Genomic DNA, 22,153 nt, shown 5'->3' with positions numbered 1-22,153 from the left:
TTTAGTTTCAGAAAATGCAGCTATGTGCTATGCTGTGGAGATATGCAGAGGTAGGACATGGAATCTCAGACTGCTTCATTAGGACCTAACTATGTGACTGGAGTAGACTGCTGAGCATCAAGAAAGAGGCATTTGGCAAAACATGCAGTCCCAGTTATCTGGAGAACTGGTAAGTACTTCCCATTATTAACAGTGCTGCCATAGGTGAATCTCATCTGCATCATGCAGAGAGACTGATTAGAATTGATGTGTCTGGAAAACAGGGGCCCAAACCTCCAGATACTGCTTTGTTCTGTGTCTGGCAGATAGAAGGTTACGTTGCTTATGGAAAAAAATGCCTTAAATAGTGCAGGATGTCAATACCAAAGTGAAGATAAATGGTCTATGAATGACAGAACTTGTGTTGAATAAATAGACAATTCCAAAAGGAAAGCAGAGATAAGAATTTTGCTTTGATGACAGCATTTATTTTTCCTTCTGTCTCTGAAGGCTACTCTTTAAAAATCATGAATATGTTGCATTTGTAAATAAGGTGTGGTATAAAAACATATAATGCAGCTTCATTATATGATAAGAGTGAAATGTGTTCCCTGTGGAGAAAAATCGATACTAAAGATCAAAGGAAGATCTTCAAAAGGCCTAGCATAAAGGGTTTACAAGTGTTATATTTCTTAGTTCCCCTCATGTTGATGAAAAGCAGATCCTGTAAAAAGGATCATTATTGGAGAAAAAGGGTCTTCTTCTCTCTCTCTCTCTCTCTCTTTTTTTTTTTTTAATGTGAAAATACACATTTTGCTTTTGTAATCCAGTGAGCTGCTGCCTCAGGAGTAGATATTTTTTAAGTCTTTTTTCAGCCTGATTGAATACCATTGCTCAGAAGTAAGACACATGATACAGGATGGGTCAGAAATGCTGCAGGCTTAATTCACTAACTGACAGGAGGATGGGTGGGGAGAAATAGGCCAGAAACTGTTTCATATGCACCTCAGAAGGGACTTGCTCCAGAGAAGGGCAGATGGTATTTTCACCGCCCAGGGAGAGTTGCTTTAACTCGCAGCTGTGTCTCTGCATGAATCTTTGCCAGTGGGAATTGTCCAGACACGAATCAACATGTTCTCCTGCCAGATCCACCCACTTGTAGGACTGGCATTACACACTGTGCTGTAGAGAGGGTGGCTCAAGCCTGGGTTGAACTCGGACCAGAGTCTCCAATGTATATGCCCAAGAGGCTGGCAAAACTTTAAAATAAATGCTCTCTCTCTCATCACACGAATATAAATGTTTATTATAATGCACCTACAATCCATAGATTCATTTGCCTAAAGACATTAATTCAACAGCCATTCCAATATAAATTGCTACTAGTTCACGTTCCCTACAACTTTATTTATATTTGTGCGAGTCCTTGATTTGCGTAGCTAAGAGAACCCACACCGGTGTCCCAGGCGTAAAAAAGTGTCTTCAGCTGTTCCCTTGTGAAATTTTTAGCTGAGTTTGTCTCCATCATGTAAACAGCTGAATGGATCAACAACCCCCCCAAAAAAAAGGCTGGGCAAAAAAGCAATTCCAAAACTCAGCTCCAAAAGGTTTGCAGTGGCAGTTGCTGCGTGGGGATTTTTTCTTTTTTTTTTTTAGTAAGACTCTAATTTCTGCATCTGTGTGTGATCTGAGTATTCAAGAAACGGGTGTTCATCAGTTGAGGAGCTGTCCCTTATGTACTGGGTATCCCTCATAAGATACTTCAGTTTTCTGAGAAATAAATGAAAACACTTGATTCTCATGGATAGAGTGCCAGGAGTTCATAGTCAACATGCACATTGGCTGTTTTCTTTTCATCCTTCTAATGTTGCCCTCAACCCCATCTTTACCTATGAAGAAAACCCATCTTTACTTATGAAGAGGGAAGAGGAAAGGAAAAATTAGGAAGATTAAAACAAAAAGAGCTTTTTTAAAAGTCAGCTGTCAATGATACATCTACACTCTGTATTCATTTCTGTAGGTTCAGTGCACTCAGAGAACATTTGAGCGCTGCAGTTGGAGGAAGGGCATGTATCTGTGCTTTTTTTAATTAGTCAGAAGAGCAATAGAAGTGAACCTAAAGTGGCATGGATCTAGCCTCTAGCTAAGTCTTGATACTATTGGTGCAGTTTCTTGTATAGCCTGCATTACTACAGCTTCACTGCTCTTAGTATTCAGGCTCGGTAGATTAAAGCTATATTCAGATATTTTGTTTGCAGAAGAAACACAGCCAAAGTCAAGGAAACCACCCCCATGCGCGCAGGTTACAGAAGATTTACACTTAAATACATATTTTAGTTTTACAAATTGTATGGCTCACCATGAACATCAGTTGCATCCTTTCTATTTAAAGACTGGAGAGAGCAATATGAAATACTGCTGCAGTTAACTCTGCTATTTTTAGATATAAACGAGCACTGCAGCTTCTGTCTTTAAAAACAGAATTTTACTTCACTATTAACAAATGATACAAACGAGTGTGGGATACATCATCAAGTTGCTGAAGGTTAGCATTTCTTCATGTCATGCTTGTGAGTGACTGTGCTGCACTAATTAAAAACATTGCCATGGCAATTGCTATAGAAACATTTAAATTGGCATCATTGCTAACGAATCCTTGCTATTGATCCCAGCAGGGCTTATTTCACAGTACACCTGAAGAATCTAAATAGAATATTTAACTTTAGGACTTTTAAAAGATACATTTTTTTTTCAGTTGCTAATGTGCTCAGGAGAATCATGTCTTTCATACAGACATAATTCATTTATCTGGAACACTTGTATGATTCTGATATCAGAGTCCTTACTGCAAGGAGAGACTGTAATGATTTCAGGCAGCCACCATGGATCCCTCAAAATGTAAAAATCAAATCCATTCAGATTTTCTGATTTTTAAAGTGGTGAAAGAATGAAAGTTCTCCACAATCTGGAGCATTAAAATGTTTAATATAAAATTAGACCATCTTAAAGAAGTTTTCAATGCACCTATGAAGAAAAACATTTTTCCATTGTTTAACAAGAACAATAAATTGACTGTTGAACAGTGTAAATAGTGGAAGCAGAGGTGAATTAAGAGATATAGCATATATAATTTAAATCAGTTACCGAGAACAAAAAACATTAAAATTCTGTTCTCTATTTTCAGACCTAACATCTTTGTTAGAAGAAATCAACTGAAATTTTTGCCATAATGTTTAGCAGGTCCAGACTCGTTCAGCCTAGTAAATCTCTCTTTACAGCTAGAACATCCTACTACTGTAAAAATCAAAAACAGGAAATAATGAGAAATATTATTATTATTTTTTTTTTTCAGTCATTCCAAAAGCAGGCTTTTTTCCTCCTTGACATGAAGTCCTTCTGCTAATTAGAAAGGCAATCAGTAGAGGGCAGCACTACACAGAAAAACATACATTTTGAACAGTCTCAACAGGCTGGGACAAAATACCAGAACCTAGATACTATCCTAGGAGAAAACTCTGTTAAAAGATTGGTATTTGCAAAGAAATAATTGCTTATAGTGGGCTCAAAGCATCTGTACACAGCACATTGTGGTCCTTTGGACAGGTGCTTTTACTTTTCCAGACAACGTCAGAATCCTTAGTTTCAGCATTAAACTACGCTTGCCAAGTCTTCTGAACACATCTCCTGATCCACTTGAACAGCTGATTACCAGGTGAGATATGTAAGCCAACGAGTACTTTTAAGTATTTCTTTGGCTAAAGAGAAAGGAGTAGTATAAGCATCTCATGCATTTGAATAAGTACAACAAATAGGTTTTGGAAAGAAAGGAATGGGGAGAATTTGGGGAGATGACAAATGTTTAATTTTGAAATAGTGAAAGGAAACATTTGAAATTTTCATTTCTATTTCCATCAAAATAAAATTTCCAACAAAACCAAATATGCAATCACACATCTCTAAATGACCCCATGAAATTAAACTGGTGTTCCCTTCCACTAGTATTGTATTTAAAAAATAATAAAAATAAAACAAACTAAATCATCTTTTAGATTTTTCTAATTTTTTAAATGACAACTTTGGTAGAGAAAACTGTTTGTTGTTTTTTGATAACTTAGTAGTCTTTTAAGCCTTACTGGTTTTATAAAATATATATTTTAGGTTTTCAGTAGTTACGTAGATTCACTATGTAGTAAAATATATATGTAGCTGTCACAGATCTCTTTCTATGCAGAAGAGCTGATGTATTCCAAGAAATCGGAGAAATTAATCAGGAGTGATTTAAATACATAAAACCATAGTTTAGCTAAGTTGCAACATTAGTCATATCTAAAGCAAAAGCAATCAAATTCAAAATTATATCAATATGAATATTTGCATGTTTTTTACTTCAGAATGTATACAAGATGAATTCTTGGACTACAGGCCAACAAGCAAGTAATATAATGCAACCCTGATAGAGCAAGCACAGCTTGAGTACACATCAAGCAAGATTTTTCAGAAGACAGGAGACTAGAGCCATTTTGCAAAATAGAAGATCTGCCTTTTGAGTGCAGTATTTTCAAATGTTGCTCCTGTTTCTATTTACTTTACTTCTATTCTATATCTCAACCAGGTATTCACAAAGTCTGAAGAGGCCCAGGAATCTGCTTCTGATGAGATTACCATTTTTTATGTGCTACATAGATAAATAGGTTTATTAAGTGCTACTTCAGCCTATACTCAATCATTTGGGATATTATAATAACCAAATTTAGGTTAAAATCAGGATAAAAGATTGGACTTGTTATTTTTGTTCTGATGGTTTTGTTTTTTAGCTTTTATGTATATACACATAAATCTCTTCTGATTTTTATCTAGTAAGCTTGAAACACAAGGTAATGTCATCATGTATATGACGTGTTTAGCATTGAACAACAACAAACATTACTGACATTGAATTAGCCACAGGAGGGTTCTCCTTTGGTCCCATGTACACAACAGGAACATACTGAGCTTTAAAAAGGAAAAAACAAATTTTTATTATACCTACAGAATTCAAAGGATACACATCCACTAATGTATGTCAATATCTACATAATGCATTACTTTATGCAAATAGAGTTAATTTACTTTGTGCTTTGATTCCTCGATTAAAGTGAAGTAATAGACATTTCTTCTGCATTATATCTATGATCTTCTACATAAATTTGTCACCTATTAAATTGTAGATTTATTGGTTTTGAACACAATGTTAGAAAGAGATAAATATTCCAAGCCCTCACTTCATGCTTAGATGAAACCCTGTTTGAAGTTGCTAAATGCTAAGACTTTGATCCTTCCTTAGGACTGCTAGTTAAGATCCTAAGACCATACAGAATATCATAATTTTAAGGAGAACTCCACACAGGGGCACAATTCAATCTATGTAATTATTAAGGTATTTAGAGGTATTTAACAATTCACAAAATGTTTTCCATTAAACACTTTACTTTCTCAACTGAACAATGATTTTCACCAATAGCATCTTATTTCCATAAATTTCCACCTTTTTATATAGAAACACACACACACAAAGTAAAAGTAGCTTCTGGCAAGGTTGGGTTTTGGGAGAAAGCAGGATACGGATTGTGGTAGTTTTACTTGGGTGGGCACCTGAGCCACAACCACTCTCTCACTCCCCTTCCTCAAAGAAGAATGGGGAGAAAATACATTGAAAAGGGATCAAGGGTTAAGAAGGAAGAGGAGATCGAGCGGCAATTATCGTGACGGGCAAAACAGACTCAACATAGGGAGACAATAAGATTTATTGCTTATTACGAACAAGCTAGAGAAGTGAGAAACAAAGGAAAGAAACCAAAAGCACCTTCCCCCCCCATCCACCCTCTTCCACCTCCTCCCCCCCGAGCGGCGCAGGGGAACGGGGAATGGGGGTTATGGTCAGTCTACAGCGCTTCTTCTCTGCTGCTCCTTCTCGGTCACTCTCGTCCCCTGTGCTGTGGGGTCCCACCCACGGGATGCAGTCCTTGACGAACTGATCCGGCGTGGGCTTCCCACAGGCAGCAGCTCTTCCAGAACTGCTCCAGATATGGATCCGTACCACGGGGTCCATCCCTCAGGAGAAAACTGCTCCAACCTGGCTCCCCCACGGGCAGCAGCTCCTGCCAGGTCACCTGCTCCTGCGTGGGCTCCTCTCCACGGGCTACAGGTCCGGCCCGGAATCTGCTCCGGCAGGGGTCTTCCACAGGCAGCAGCCTCCGTCGGTGCAGGGCCACCTGCTCCACCGTGGTCTCCTCCATGGGCTGCAGGGGGACATCCTGCTTCACCGTGGTCCTCACCACAGGCCGCAGGGGACTTCTGCTCCGGCGCCTGGAGCACCTCTCCCCCTCCTTCTTCGCTGACCTTGGCACCTGCAAGGCTGTTCCTCACTCCTCTCACTCTCCCGGCTTCTGTGTGGCGCAGCGGTTTTTTTCCCTGTCTTAAATATGCTCTCACAGAGGCACAAAACAACATCGCTTATTGGCTTATCTCTGGTCAGCAGTGGGGTCCTTAACAAACATGGGGCAGCTCCTAGATCCTTCTCCCTGCTACCAAAACCTTGCCACGTAAAACCACTACAGTGATTGTTTATTATTTATTTATTTTATTTTTAAAATTCATATATTCAATATGCTAACATTTCTTGGTGTTATGCTCCTATTTGCTACTATCACTTTTCACGGACCAGCTTCCCAAAGTAAGCTATACTTTTGCAGCTGAACTGTTTTCTTAGGTTTTCTGTAATACACAGCAGGACAGCTAATATCCTAAAACAAAAGCAGGCTTCACAGGTAACCTAGGTTATGGAAAAAACTGAGACATCAGGCATCTCACTTGCACTGCCAAATCAAGAGTATGGCTTTTCCAAAAACAAAACAAAACAAAACAAAACAAAAAGAAAACACACTTTGGTTTGGATTAAATGTTATTTACAAACTTCTACAGAAAAAAAAATATAAATCAGTGTCAGTTTCAGAAATAATAATAATAATAATAATGCATGTCATGAATTTTCTCATTCATTCCAGAGAGGGAAAAATAAAATACACTTCAAATGCACTATAGTGTCCCCAAAGCAGACTTTTGTAAACCCCAGCAGTATTCCTATGAAAAGAAACTTATCTAAATAATCTGTTGTATCTGTTGAAGGCATCAATAATGCTTTAAATTTAATTTTCTGTCATGAGCTCCTTTGTGCAGAAAATAAGATGCATTCATATTTCTTATTAATCATGAAATAAATATTTGCAGAAACTTCTGAACAGATAGAAAGTTAGCAAGATAGCAAGATAGCTCAGACTGAGCTGGCAGAGATTAGGTGGGAAGATTTCTGACCATTTCTTTATCTCAGGATGTAGCTGATAGCTAAAGGTTTCTGATCAAGAAGTATTTTATTCAACTTATGTCTTAAATTAATGTCCATATACAATGTGAGAGGGTGAAATAATAATAATAAAGATAAAGGATACATTAAAGGACTTGGCTTTAAAATGGGTAATTCTTGCATGTAACTGTCTCAAAAAATGTTTGAACCTAGAACTGGTCTTCATTCATATGGTTTTATGTAATTTGTATGGATCATTGTCATGATCATTAGGCAGTTGATTTATTTGTTTCCTTAAGGCTACAGCCTTAGGGAAACAAGATTACTACAATTTACTCAAATATATATATTTTTTCCATCCCCTAGGTCCTATTTACACGAGGAATATAATTTTTGAAAATTTTGTTCTGCTGAATTATTAGAGAAGTGGAGTCTAGCAGCATCTCTGTAAATGATGAGGACTTACTCCTTGACAGTTTTGCTTTGGAGCTGTATGCTTCATGCTGTTCATATGATGCCATCACAAAAAAGGACTAACAAGCACTCACCAAGTGAAAGGATAACAGGATTGTCAGAGAATGATGGAGAAACACTGCATCGCACCAAGCGTGGTTGGATGTGGAATCAATTCTTCTTGCTGGAGGAATACACAGGTCCAGATACTCAATATGTGGGCAAGGTAAGTCTTGTATTTAAAGGATTCTTCAGAGGTGATGAATCTGACAACCTTAGTATTTTCCCTACCTGTCCAGAGTAGTGTTGCCTTCTGTGTTGTAATGGTCCCAATTTCTCATTTAAGTCAAAGAAAACACATCATGGAACACCTGAAGCTTCCTTAATTTTTCAAAGCTATGGGAGCAATGAAGTAGTTTAGTGAATAAAAAAAGAATCTGTTCAGGCAAAAATTTTACAATTTCTTACTACATATGCCCAAGCTAGTTTTAACACTGAATCATTTTGTTTTCAACTATTAAACATAAATATTAGATAAGGGAATAGAGAAGTCATGCCTTCATTCATCTACCTTGTGGCATTTGCCAGTATACTGCAATGTATGTTTCCTCAAATGATATAAAAAATTCTATTTATCATCAATGAAATTGCTGCCTGTGCACAATTCTAAGCATGAATAGAAGAAGAAAACAAACAAACAAACAACAAAACACCATGGTTTTCATCACTTCTCCAATAAACTAACTAGGATTTTTACTTAACACCTTGAAAGACTTTCCATTCTTCATTACCTGCCTACATCAGCTATTGCCAACAAAAGCACTTCTGAATTTCAGAATCTCCACAGTCCTACTTTTATTGATAACACACGATTCAAGGGTTTCCACATTTCTCACCCTCTGTTGTGCCTCACAATACACAGATCTACTTTGCATTGTGGTATTACTGTACGGTCCTGGTAAAAACCTAGAATACATGCAGCACCATCCAGAATGACTTGCAAATTAATGAAATATTTATTTTTTATGTTATTAAAAAATGTTCATTCCAACTTCTGTCATTCTGTCATTGACCTCATCTATAACAACACTACACTCATAAAATTCTGTTTTCAGTTAAATTAATTTCTACTTGTAGTGGCAGAAATAAGATGAGATAATAATCCTATTGCTAAATTATTTATTTGTATATAAAATAGGAAGATTTCTAGTTAGTGAAGGGATTTTCAATAAAGAGTAAACTAATTGCATGCAGAAATTTCTAAACAAAATTTGGTTGGAAGTACCTTTCAATACTAAATTTGCAAAGAAAACACACAATAAGGTACATAATATAGACCTCCACAGAAGTTCTACCTAGAGTCATAGAAATATTTTTTTGTTAAAATAGAAAGCTTGTCATAAAAGATAAGTAAGTAGTAATATAAGAGTTGATTGCAGTTTCAATCACATTATTACAGATGGTTGGATTCATCTATGCCATTCTAAATCTCAAATAAATTAACCTTACATCAAGATGCTTTTCAACATCTCTGTTTCACAAAAGGAAAATTAATCACTGAGAATGTCTAAATGGTATTTTGTAACAGGTGAAAGTTTACTCCACATTTATTCTAAAACAACTAAAAGCTGCTGGACCTTATTAGTATAGAGCTGAGTCCAGGATGGAAAACAAATACCTATATGGCAGTTGGATCTGAGATGATACATTTTTTATGATTCAGAGAATGCAAATACTTATTATTTTTTTTTTCACATTTCTCTGCCAAATCTTGTACGGAGATGCTGAGTGAGGGGGCAGTATTAGTGATTGTCTGCACAGATAGAAATCACCACAAATATTACTCTGTGTTCCAAAAATATGACATTGGACTGACGTGAAGCACTTCATATGGTCGCATTAACTTTAGTACAGTTCATGACATGACAGAATGAATGTGACTGTCCTCAGTGGCATAAAAGCACAGTAATTCCAAATGAGTTAGTTCATATTATCCATAATACACATGGTTAAAGAGCAGCTCCAAAAGACAACTGCTAAAACAAGAAACTAAAGATTTTTTATTTTTTTTTATAAAAAGCAAAATTTTTTTGAAGAATACTACCTTTGAGAAAGACTTAAAATCTCAGGTTTAGTATTCTGCTCAAAGTGACAGAAATTAGCAAAAAAAGTGCTAAGAAAAATCACTTTTATTCCCAGCCTTGGGGACTATTTAACAGAAAGAGTTCTTATCCAGTCCTTCTTTAACATAGATATGCACAGACAGGTAGATTACCGGGGTAGAATAATAGATGATAACAGAATAGATTAATAGAAGTAAAAATTAAGTGAATTAAGAAAATTTATCAGGATTTTTCCTGATATTCCAAATAATATTCAAAAAAAATCCTGATAATTCCAAATTTTTCAAATTTAACTTTGAAGAGATTATAGCTATCAAAATAATAAATTAGTTTTCCTTCCAGAGTTTGATTTTCAAACAATTTTACTCAATTAAGTAATTTGTGTTTTGTTAGTGAGGTTACTTTGCTGACGTTTTATTCTCTTGTTTGTTCTGTTACTGGCAGTGGGGTGGGATAGTGCATCCCTCAGTACAACATGTTATTATACAATTTATTTACAAAGCAGCATGGGTACATGTGATGGAGAGCTATTCTGTGGTGTCTGTACAATTCTCACTCCCACTGCTCAGACTCTCAGCCCAGTTTAGGCCAGTATCAGAGACCCAAGGGAAATGCACACTCTCCAGCCACTGCACTGTCCATATCCTGATTGTGTTCTGGTGTCTATGTGGGGACTTGCCTTGGGGTCAGCCCTGACTTGCTTTCAGAGGTTGCTGGAGGGAGGGAGTCCCTCCTGTAAATCTGAGGGGTTATTTTCTTAAGTACTGCTTTTTAAAATTAGATTGTCTGCAGGCAATGGCCTCACAAGAGAAGTAGGCCTGGAACAATCTTCCCTTATATCTAAGGCTCCATCACCTCATCACTTTCATCACTTTTTTTTTTTTTTTTTTTCTTTCCCACTTTCCTGTAGGGTAGTCTAAACACTTAGAGCTTTTAATTAACTTGAATGGAAGTTGAGTGTATTTGGGTGTACTAAGAAGACAGATGGTAAACCCAGCTCCACGCAAAGCTGGAGTATGGCTCCCAGGCTGTTAAAGTGGGTAACGGTGCTATTGAACCTAACTCTGAAGAGATAGAAGAGTGCATATGCTCCCAATTATTGCTAGACAGCTTTTGAACAAAGGCAGTGGTAATGGGTATAGATGGCATAAAATGGAGACCAATAAATGCATCCAATGCACTTAGCAGAAATAGAAAATACTGCTTGGTGAACAAAGGAAGTTAGCATTCAACAGTTGCCACAAGGCTGGATGGCCAGAACAATTGTACTAAAGACCTAAATCATTAAATACATTTCAGAGACAAGGCTGTGGTGGTTTCACCACATATAGATGCAGAACAATTACCTTGTGAATGTCGTGGAAGGTAAGTTAAATCCAGAGAACCTGCAGTATATCTGTAATGCATCTTTGTTTCCTTCTCCCAACTCAGAGGTTACATCCATCCTGAAGACTGCTTCCCAGCATAAAAAATAAATGCTTAAGAATCCCGTAAATTTTGTAGGTCCTGTTACTCATACCTGCAACAATACAAAAGCTATCAATTTCTCCCTGTTGAAAATTAACAGAGAGAGGTAGGGTTAAGCAGTATCACAGTCTTGATTAAAACCGTGTCCAAGATTTTTTTTTTATTATTATTAAAACACAAAATGTTATTTCAAGATGTCTGTTGCTGAATGTGAACGTTAAGTATCTTAGAGGAATCATCAATATGAGGAATTTTCACAGGATGTAAGATGAATTATAAAACCCATTCTGCCTACTGAGAATTCACAAAAAGGAAAAAAAAATAAAGTGGGTTACAATATAACATTCAGATTTAAATGTCTGAGAAAAGTTTATTTTTAAACAGAAAAGGCGACAGAAAAAATAGGTGACATTATTTTATGAAGATTAAAGAGGTTGTGGGAAAAAATAAAAAGACTGTAATGTGATATTCTTTGATTTCACTATGGAGGTCACAGGTCCTATTTTTCAGCTGCTACTAACTTTAAAGAAGCAAAAAAGCACAAGCTGAAGCTAGACTCAGAACCCAAGGAATGGAATCTCAAACACTGACTTTCTGTGAGAGAAAAGTCTATCAAAATTTGGTCACTTCCTAAACAAACATGTCAAGGAGAAAACTTAGAAAGGAAAAGGACTCTCAATTTAGAAATATTAGTGTTGATGAGGATCATGTTCATCAATTAAAGAAAAAGCTAATAAAATGCACAGGAGGCTCAAAACAGATAGTCCTTTAGGGATAATTAGTTTTATTTTCCAAAGCTGGCACTGAATTTATTAGCCTCTATCTCTAATTAGCTTACCTGATACCCACTGAATGTGCATCAGTTGTGCAAAATGCCAGATATCTCACCTCTTTACTGCAGTCCCTAGGAAGAAATAGGCCTAACCAAAATCAACCATTTTGGAAAATACAGCTCTTTAGAACAACAGTATATGCAAATGATTTTAAGAGGTGAGATTCTTCTTCCTTTTATTAAGTCACTCTATTATCTTTTTATATAAAAACTAGTTTTTTCCTGTATCAAAAAGGCATTTTGCAAATCAAAGACAGTTGATAGGCAAATAATGTGTGAAGTTTCATGCAATGTCTGGTAAATCAACAACACACTGTAAACTATAAAACATCTCAAATATCTATCATATCCCAGTACCTAAAAACAAACAAACAATAACAAATAAAATTATTGTATATCACCCAGAAGAAATAGATTTTTTCATACTGGGGAGGAAATAAAAATCCAAAAGAACTCACAGTGCTCAAAAGTAACTGTTCCATGAATAACCTCCTATTTAATAATTTTGTAAAAATACATGAACTGGTGTTTGCATGTCATGGGCACCATTTAACTTGGATACAAACTGATGAAAAATCTCAGTTCTACGTTCAGTTAACTTTTTAACTTCAGTTAGCTTGAAGCATGACATCTGCCCCCATCTTATAAAAAAGTATAAAGAAAAATATAAAGAAGGTGTTTTTTTTTGGTGGGTGGGTTGCAACATATATTCAAATGTAACCAAATATTTCTTGTAAACTTCACTTACAAGTGTTCGGACATCTACAGGTTGAGTTGTCTGACTTACAGGAAAAGTGAGAGACAAGACTGAAAGAACTTCATGTACCAATATAGGACATCTTGTTGAGTTACCACACTTAGCAGAATTTAGAATTTTGCTCAATTGACACATTATACTGTTACGTTTTTTTGTTGATTTTGTTGTTGTTGTTGGTGGTTGGTTGGTTAGTTAGTTGTGGTTTTATTTAGTTTTGTTTGGCTTGTTTCGTTTTTTTCTTGTTTGTTTTTCTTATTTCATAGAATTGTAATCCCATGAAAATGGAATTAGTGAAGTCTCCATCAGTCTTACCCCAGTTCATCCATGCCCTCTCAACCATGTTGCCAAGGCCATGCTCAACCTCTGCCCTGGGAAGTTGGGGAGGGAGGAGCTTGTGCCTGAAGGGGTCACAAGCCTGAAGCCTCCAGTTCATTATAGATGGATCTTAAGTCTGAGAAAATGTTGCATTCAGTACAGCACCTAGATGATGCTAAAAACAACATGTTTCTTTGCCATCCTTTGATTTAACAGTATAAGTTTCAAAGAAAACAACAGAATCATAAATAATCATATATTGGTGACATATAATCATTCGGAAGTATAATTCAAATGAGAGAAGACTTCATCATGAACATTCTTAAAATGCTTGATCTAGCATGTGCTATAACCCTGTAAGTGTCCAATACTGTCTGGCCAGGTTCTTTCAGATATTCCAGACAAAGGTGCAATGTTAAAGATCAAAATCAGATTTATTGGAAAGTATTCAATGATACACAGTATTTTTTCTACAGAAGTGATACAGAAGTGTACTGAAATCAGTATACAAGCACGATATAGTGATTATTGCAATACACAATTGGGTCACAGTACAAATGGGATTCCCATTAGCAGTCTCTAGTATTGTTCACCATCACAATGCTGGCATGCCCAGTCTCCAGAAAGGAATAGGTACGATGAAGCCAGCACAAGTCCATTGCTCTCTTCAAAACTCTTGCCAGTTATTTAGTTTTTGTACTCTGTGTTGGCCCAAGCTACATATTCACACCCCCATGCTGGTCTGGCTAACTCAGGGAAACATTCACACTCTTTTAATGAGCTCAGGGAGAAACATTTATTCCACCAGCTGATCCATTCAGCCGTTAATATCTGTTTATCTAAAATAAATGTCACCCTTTGTGTAAACATAAATTCAGCTTCTTTGCAATAGATGTGGTCAGTCACAAAGTCATCATTTAAAATAGGTATCTGAAGAACATTTAATTAGAAACATTTAATAAATAATTGAAATCTCTGCTTTTAATGTAAAAGAAAAAAAAATATTTTAATATTAAATAAAAGAAGCAGATTTAGTGGAATCTTTTTCTTTTGAATTCACTTTCCTCTCTCAGATCCCAGTTTTCTCCTGATCTTCGAATGAATACTGAAGAAATAAAAATGTAACAAAACAGGAAGGAAAAAAGTAGTAGGGGAAGGAAAAAAAAAAGTCTGAACAATAAGGAGAAAAAAAAAGGGGGGGGAGAATAAGTTAAAAAAAAAAAAAAGGAAAAAGAAAAAAGAAAAAAGTCTAAATAAAAATGGCATTGGTATTATCTTATCTCCTCTTTTTTCAATAAACATTTGATCTAGATACAAGCAGCCATATCTCTAGGTAGCTGAATCCCCAAAATAAGAGTAAAATGGAAATAGGAAAACCAAGAAAGGAAAAGTCAAAGGAAACAAACAAACAAAACACAAACATGCAAGAAATCCCTGTCTCCAGATACATACACAACTTAACTACAAATACAAAGGAAAAGTCATAGCTTTCCTCATTTAAAAATAACAAAAATTCCAGAGGATTCCAACATAAAACTGCTATGATTTTTTTTTTCAAAAAGTACTTAAATTTTCAATAAATCTCATGACTGCTTTTAAAAAGAAGGCTAGAATGGCAGGGAAGAAAGTGGTAAGAGACCTATTACACATTTTCCAAAAACAATAAGGCTTTTATTCTGGATGAATGATAGCTGCTCATTTCTGAAAACCTAATTATATTTTTAATTGAAGTTTCAAAAACATTAAAAGAGATCTAACCCCATAATGCACAATCCAAGCATAGACAAATGAAGTAGAAATATCAGCAATGTTACATTACAATGATAAGCCTAAACTAGAATTCTTCAATCAAATTTGGACATTATATTCCACAAAATCAAGATTCATTTCTGAAACCAAATAGAATGATCAAAGTCTTCAAACACATGAATAATAATAGTGAGCTGGCATTGTTTGCACAGATAGAGCAACTGTCATGAAATCTCACCTCCATTTTTTCAAACACATAAAGGACTGCTGAAAAAAAATATATATTGTTGTGTTCAAGGAAAAAAAAATGGGTTCATGTTATGAAGGTATTATATTCAACATCAGGAAGGTTTTTTTGATGGTAAATACAGTAAATATAGTGAAACACTGGGGAAATATCAGCCAACAGGATGGGAGTATCTCTATACTGGAGGTTTTCAGAGCAGATTAATAAATGCATGCCAGAAACTCCACACTGATCCTGCCTGGAGAAAGGAGAATGCTATAGATTACCTCTTTAGGTCCCTATCTGTTCTGTATTCAATGATTCAGTGTGTTTTCCAAGCTTAAATGCTAAACCAGCTCAACATCTCGTTAAAAAACAAACAAACAAACAAACAACAACAAAAACAACAAAAAACTAGGAATACATAAAAAAGACATGAAAAAATTAGGAAATCACTGTTTTCCCCCACTCCTCTCCTCTCCCGTTCCCTCTTCTCCTTTTCCCTCAGATTTAACAAGGCTAATTAACGCTTCACCCCTAGCAGAAACACAATTTTCCAGCAAACTACCCAGTTACTTTTAAAGCCAAAACAAGATGGGACAATCAAGACAAAACAATAATTCCTCTTTTTCCTTCCTTCCTCCCTCTAAAATTTCTCCCTTAAAAATTGCACTCACCTTGTGCAGAGTATTGCAACAAAGACTGCTCTGTGGAGTCTCATTTTACAATGCTCTTTGCTCAACCACAGCATGCATCCTGGTGCACTCAGAGCACTTTCAAGGTGGGCCAGGAAAACAGAAACAGGAGGTCTGGTGCTCACAGGGTAGAATCTCCCCCCTCCATAGACTTTGCTGGGTTGAGGGTGTTGTCAAGCTAACAAAAACCAAGGCTGGAAGTTAAAAGATTAAAAGATTTGTGGACATGGAGAATTGAGTTCTCTTTCGTCTCCAGTAGTAACTTTCAGTTGCGATTTTTTCATTTTCATAAAAACTGGCTTTTCTAAGCCTCTTGGTCCTGGCAAGATTCTTATGTTAAAAGACCTGCTACACAGTTCTGTTTCAAAGCGTCAGCTGGCTCATGGACCTGCCAAAATAGGTAACTGTTATTTGTATAATAGCCTTAGCGTTTTATGACACCTTCACAGGCTGGCATTTCCTAGCTTTGCAGCTTTAAGCCAGTAGGAAGAGAAGTTTAGACTAGCAGTAATCTGCAGACCTATCATTACCTGTTATCAGGCAATCATTTACTGTGAAAAAAAAAAAAAAAAAAAAAGTGGGAGGGTGAGGAAAATGTATTCCACAAGATACTTTTCATGATTCTCTTTATTTATTGCATGGATTACATTACAGGACTGATTCTGAAAAGGGGAAGTGTTTTGTGTAAGTTGTGGTTTACTGCTATCTGCCAGTCTAATTATAAAAAGAGTGTAAAACCGACCAGAGCAAATCAATATGTGACTACTTAGAAAGGGCAATTTGACTCCATCAGGTGGTGGTATTGTGCAACGTCTTGTCTGTCAGAAAAAGGTCTATGGATATTCACCTTGAAGACAAACAGAGGAGCTGTCAACAAGCAACTGTCAGAACAGCAAGGCTTTTCTTCTTGTGTGCATCTGATACATCTATTCCTGTCCATTGCAGGAATCATCACACATTTCAGCCTTCTAGAAACTGAAAAATACGTTAGTGTAGCTAAAGTAATCAGTCAGTTTAACACTATGCTGGGTATCAATCAGAAGAGGAACCTGTTGCGTAACTGTGGTCAAATCCCTTATGTATCACCGAAACAACATAAGCACACTAAGGTAGTCTGTTCTCTCCATCAGTCTATGGTCAGTTAATTCAGCTGAAATTCTGTTTTCTGTTTGGTTGTTGTTGTTGTTCTTATGTTGTTTTGTTTGTTTGGCCTTTTTCTTTTTCCTTTTTTTTTTTTTTTTTTTTTTAATACAGCAGAGTGTAATAAAAAGATTGAGAAAGCATTCTGGCCTCTGTGAACCTTGCAGAAGTTACAAATTCCTCTCTATCTTGCTTCACATCTCAGGCATGCCACTTTCAGGTGGAACCATGATGCCATTTTTGTCAGACTGGGAGTATAAGACAAGGAATATCAGGCTGACATAATTAAATGAATTTTAGCTTTAATTGAAAATAAATTGTTACTCTACATTCTCCACTTCTACAGCAGGATCCTTAAGAGTAATTACGTCAATTCCCCTCTGTTTAAGTATTAGAACTTAACGTATTAGAACTCTCAAAGAGTTCTTTGGAAGAGTTGGTTCAGTTACAAGAGTAAAATTTTAGCTAAACCGTGCCGTAAAAGTAATTTGTGATGTAATAAAATTTGATTCGATGTTTACCTTATGTACCATTTATGTTTTCTGTTTTTAAAATGTAATTGTCAGTTACACTTACCTCATGAAGCTTTTTCTTAGAACATGTATACATCTGAGTAGTCACATATAATATAACAAAAAAAGGTCTGGAAATTCAAGGAAAAGGTGATGAATCAAAAAATCATTTGATTAAAAATAGGGCTTGGGATTATTGGGTTGAATAAAATATGAAGGCACATTATGAAAAGGCAGAACACAACAAAACCAAATACAGATACCTACCTGGTGAACAGTGATTCAGTGCTTGAATTTGTGATATAAATGATTGCTTTTACTTTTCCTAATTCCAAAAAATGACAACCATGGAAGTGTTAAGTGGGATATTGATACATTTCTATACAAACAGTCATAAAATGCATTTATCTAACTTAAGATTTCTGATCATTGGCATTTTCTGTAGCCATTTTTGCTATGGGAACTTTTAGTTATTGCTACATATTTATTATTAAGTGCTGAAATTTATTTATGAATTAATTTAATTCTTATAAGAAAGTTCTGGTTTACAACTTCTATGCAGCTTAGGTATCATTAACACTATAACAAACTGTTTAAAATGTTGCTTGTATTGACATGAGCTTTAAAAATGGTGCTTTTCTGAGAGTTCTTAAAGGGATTATGGAAGTAAGCATATTTTTCTTTTTAATAAGCATTTGTGATGGATAAACACTGTCACATACCAAGACGTAAAAGAGCATTAAACCTTCAAATATAATTAGATCAGGTACTTGACTGATAGGACTGAATTAACAAATAAAAAGTAAAATATAGAAAGTATTTGCTTACCTTGTCATTCTACGACTGCAGCATCTGACTTTGAAATGCTGAAACTAAAGAACCTTTAAATCAAAAATTGAAAACAAACAAACAAACAAACAAACAAACAAAAAACCTGGGGGTGTATGTTCTCTGTAACACAGATATTTAAAATTAAATAAAAATATACACAGTTAGATATTTTAAACAGATGTTAATCAGATATGAACAAAGACTGCGGACAATAACGGTCATATAAAAAGGCTTTTGGCACACAAACTAGTGTTTATATACAGTCACTGAAGTAAATGGAAGTGGGGATGTAAGAAAGAAGAATAAATCACTAAAGTTTTTTCACTGTCACTCTGAGTTTCACAGAACATGAAAGTATATTTGTCCCTGTACAGGCTAGTAATCATGAAGTAGAAGAGGTCACAGTCTGATTCCCATTTCATATGAAAGATTTAGAATCACATGCAAAAAGGCATGGAAGTGAAAGACAAAGTCTGAGTCTATTCCAGAAGAAATTCTTAAGCCCTTTGTAAATACTACTAATGGAAAGGAACAAGAAGGACCTACTCTGTTTTCATTCTATTAGAGCTACTGTGCCTAACTTTCTTTGTAGAGGTGGCTAAATCTTTTCTAACTTCAATGTGAAAAACAAAGCAAAACCCCACACTCTAAATTAATTTTATGTTTTGTTTTTATTTTTTATTTTTTTTTGGAGAATATTTATATATACATGATATGTTTTCAAAAAAATTGATTTAGATATTTTAGACAAGGATGAAAGAGGAAAAATATGATTACTATTAACTATTATTGTTAATATTTTACATTTGTGTAAGTACCTTTCAACAAAATATCTCAAAGTATTTTATGTTTATTAAACACACCTATGGTGAAGTAGAAAATGATATCATATACATTTATCTGAATAATAAACTGCATCAGAGTTGAAACAGTTATTTGAGGTCACAGAACCAGTCAATGAGAACTGTTAGAGAATTAACTGAAAAGTCATTGCACAGGAAAAAAATCAGCACATTGGCAGGGCTTACTTATTTGAAGAGAAAATCAAGGAAGAAATAACTGCACGTATCCAGTGTCAAAAAAATCCCTATAAAGTTAATATGAAATTTGCATTGTTACTTTAAGAATTGTATCTGCTTTAACCAGATGTAAACACTTTGGTAAGCCATGCTGTTAAACTGATACTAATCTCATGTTTTGTGCACACCCTGGTGGGTTTCCTTTTCATTAATATTTGCTCTGAGACTTAAAAAAAAATATAAAGAAAACCAAACCAAACCAAACCAAACCAAACCAAAAACAAAATAAAAATTAAAAAAAGAAAATCACCAAAAGTCCAACATCTGCTGCATTGTCTAATGTCTCGATATTTATCTCATCTCATCTGTTCCAGATTGCAGATTCAGCTATTAAATTAAACATACCCTTTGTGAAGTGGCACTGTTGGTCTGCAGGGCTTTATGCATGGTTTCAGCCTTATGCTTTGGCTGCTCTATGCCCTGCTTGTCTTTTGTAGAGTTTTCATTAGAAGCCCCAGGCAGCCTTACTCTGGCTTTCCGCTAAGCCACAGTCTTCATGCTTAATCAGACAGGTACAATCAGCCTGTGGTTTAGGCTGAACCTGAAAGCTTGTCTCAGGCCTTTAAAAGACATGGTGCTTACCAGGCTCACTCATGCTAGAAAAATAATGAAGTTGGTTTGGTAACCATTTCTGCCACCACCCTGTCCTTGCCATTGTTATAGGAATAACCTTCCAAAAATGGTACTTTGAAACAAGATTAAAATGAACTGTAAAATCAGGTAATGCAAATTGCAGTAAATACTAAGTCAGTTACAACTAAGAATTAGCAAAAAAATTACCCTATATTCTTTCCTAACTACTAATTTTCCTTTCCTAACTACTGTTTTTTTCAGGATACTGTTCCTGAAACAGTAGCTTCACTTTGGAAGCTACATCTCACGACAGAGTCAAGGCTTGGTGCTTAATATGTCCCCTGCTGATTTCAGATCTTACTCCCTGACACGCCCACCTTTGAGAATCTGTACCTCAGATTTTACCTATTGCTAGGTAAACACATGTGTGTCTTGGAGCAGGGAAGGGTTAGGGGAACTACATTCAGACTGAGAAATGCAAAAGACGGATGATAATTGTATAATATACTTTCACTGAGTATCCTTTGGTGAGTGTGACAAATCGCATTTCCAACACAGCCTGCAGATTAGAGAAACAACGTAGCACCTTAAATTAATTTCAGCCTATTGTTGTTGTTTTTGTTTGGTTAACTTTGCCAACAATTGAGCATTAACAAAAAATTGCAGAGCAGGAACTTAGGAATTTTTTTTTTTATTATTATTTTTTATTGCAATTTGAAGCTTTGTGGTAGAGAACTGACTGTTAATCAGTAAGCATGGAACACAGAACCATCATTCTTTCAGGTTTGAAGAGCATTTATGTAAGAGTGAATATATTTTAAGGATAGTAAATAACTTCAAATATTTTGAATATCTCTGGAAACAACAAATAGTTGAACAGTTTAGGAAGAATGCACATTTTTGGATCTGCTTTGAATCAGCTGGCCTACAGTCTGGTTCTGTTTGTTTGGGGCTGCCAGCCTGGAAGACTGTTTACAGATTTTAGACCAAAAAATGCTCTTTGATCACACAGCCTCACATCTCAACATCTTATTCCATTATTCTTCATACATGCATACACTGTATGACTTTCTGAAAAATATTCAGTCTTGTTCTATTGACATCTATCTACATATAGACATCTACCTGTATATACAAATACACATTGAAACACAAATTTGTGATTAAAAACAGTAAATAAACCTGTTATTGATTCTGTCTCCAGGTCATTGTGGATGATCCACAACTGGAAACAATATAAATCATCACAGTACATGTGCAATTAGGGCAAAGGGTAACTATACAAGTTCGGGGACATTGGATTCATAAAACCCAACCAAAAAGACATTTCACAGCTATGTGCATCCCCCAACTACTCCTTGTCCCTCTAACCTCACTAATCAGACAGTTGTAGCAGCTGTGGATGTGAAAGAAGAAAAAATTGCACTGGACAGGTTTGCACGCTTTCCCAAACCAGCATCTCCAATTGCCACTGAGATAGAGTACTTGCATAGAGGGACTGTAGGTCTCACCTAGTACAGTATTTCCTATATGCTTATTATTGAAGAGATGAGTTTGGATCAATTAGATCTTTTGAGGGCAAAGGACAATTCATTTATATGAAATTCATACTGCTTTCAGTGCTGGAGCTTCTATTTCTGTGTGCCTCTGTGCCCATCTTTTAGAAGTAGCAAGCGTTTTTTGTGCCTCTGGAACTGCAAGACGTCACATATACTGAAACATTTCACCCAGAAGTTTCTGGTTAGAAAAAAAAATATATGAGAAAAATATCCTGTCTTATTGTGAAGTCTTTAAAATAATGATGGATTTACCAACAGCTCCAGGGATTGATTAAAGTGACAGCGCTTGATGTTGAGTTGTGATGTGATAATTTCTGATCTGTGGACGTAATTGATGGCTATAGCGATTTACTGTAAACCTGTATCTCATCTTTTGGAACAGCCAAATGACAATATGTGGCAAACCGTTTTTTTTTTTTTTTTTAAAAAAAAGGTTTTTTTTATAAAAAAAAAAAAAAGGCTTTTTTTAATCAGACTGAAAACTTACAGGTCATCTGTTGATTTGGAGAATTGAACAAAAATGC

At 35.6% G+C, this 22,153-nt stretch overlaps 1 protein-coding gene and 1 long non-coding RNA gene across 5 annotated transcripts in view; one reads left to right on the top strand and one right to left on the bottom strand.

The window, feature by feature from the left end:
- Positions 1–22,153, top strand: part of CDH9 (cadherin 9) — a 115,231-nt gene that overhangs the window by 23,919 nt on the left and 69,159 nt on the right. For 3 of the 4 annotated variants that reach the window (XM_068670866.1, XM_068670864.1, XM_068670865.1), the window contains one exon: positions 7,685–7,997. In XM_068670866.1, the coding sequence (XP_068526967.1) occupies positions 7,770–7,997 (228 nt within the window). In that variant the 5' untranslated portion in view covers positions 7,685–7,769. Of the gene's footprint in view, positions 1–7,684; positions 7,998–22,153 lie in introns of those variants that run through there. The other variant, XM_068670867.1, reaches the window with a different exon arrangement.
- LOC137850623 (uncharacterized) lies at positions 7,994–22,011 on the bottom strand. Its single transcript, XR_011092683.1, has 3 exons — positions 15,918–22,011; positions 11,241–11,413; positions 7,994–8,167 (listed from the first exon to the last, which is right to left on the bottom strand). It is a non-coding gene; the product is annotated as an uncharacterized lncRNA (long non-coding RNA).

The sequence above is a fragment of the Anas acuta genome, chromosome 2 (genome assembly GCF_963932015.1).
Source record: "Anas acuta chromosome 2, bAnaAcu1.1, whole genome shotgun sequence".
Taxonomy (NCBI): Eukaryota; Metazoa; Chordata; class Aves; order Anseriformes; family Anatidae; genus Anas; species Anas acuta.
The sequence above is the reverse complement of the archived record's forward strand: the minus strand, read 5'-3'. Positions and strand labels throughout refer to the sequence as shown.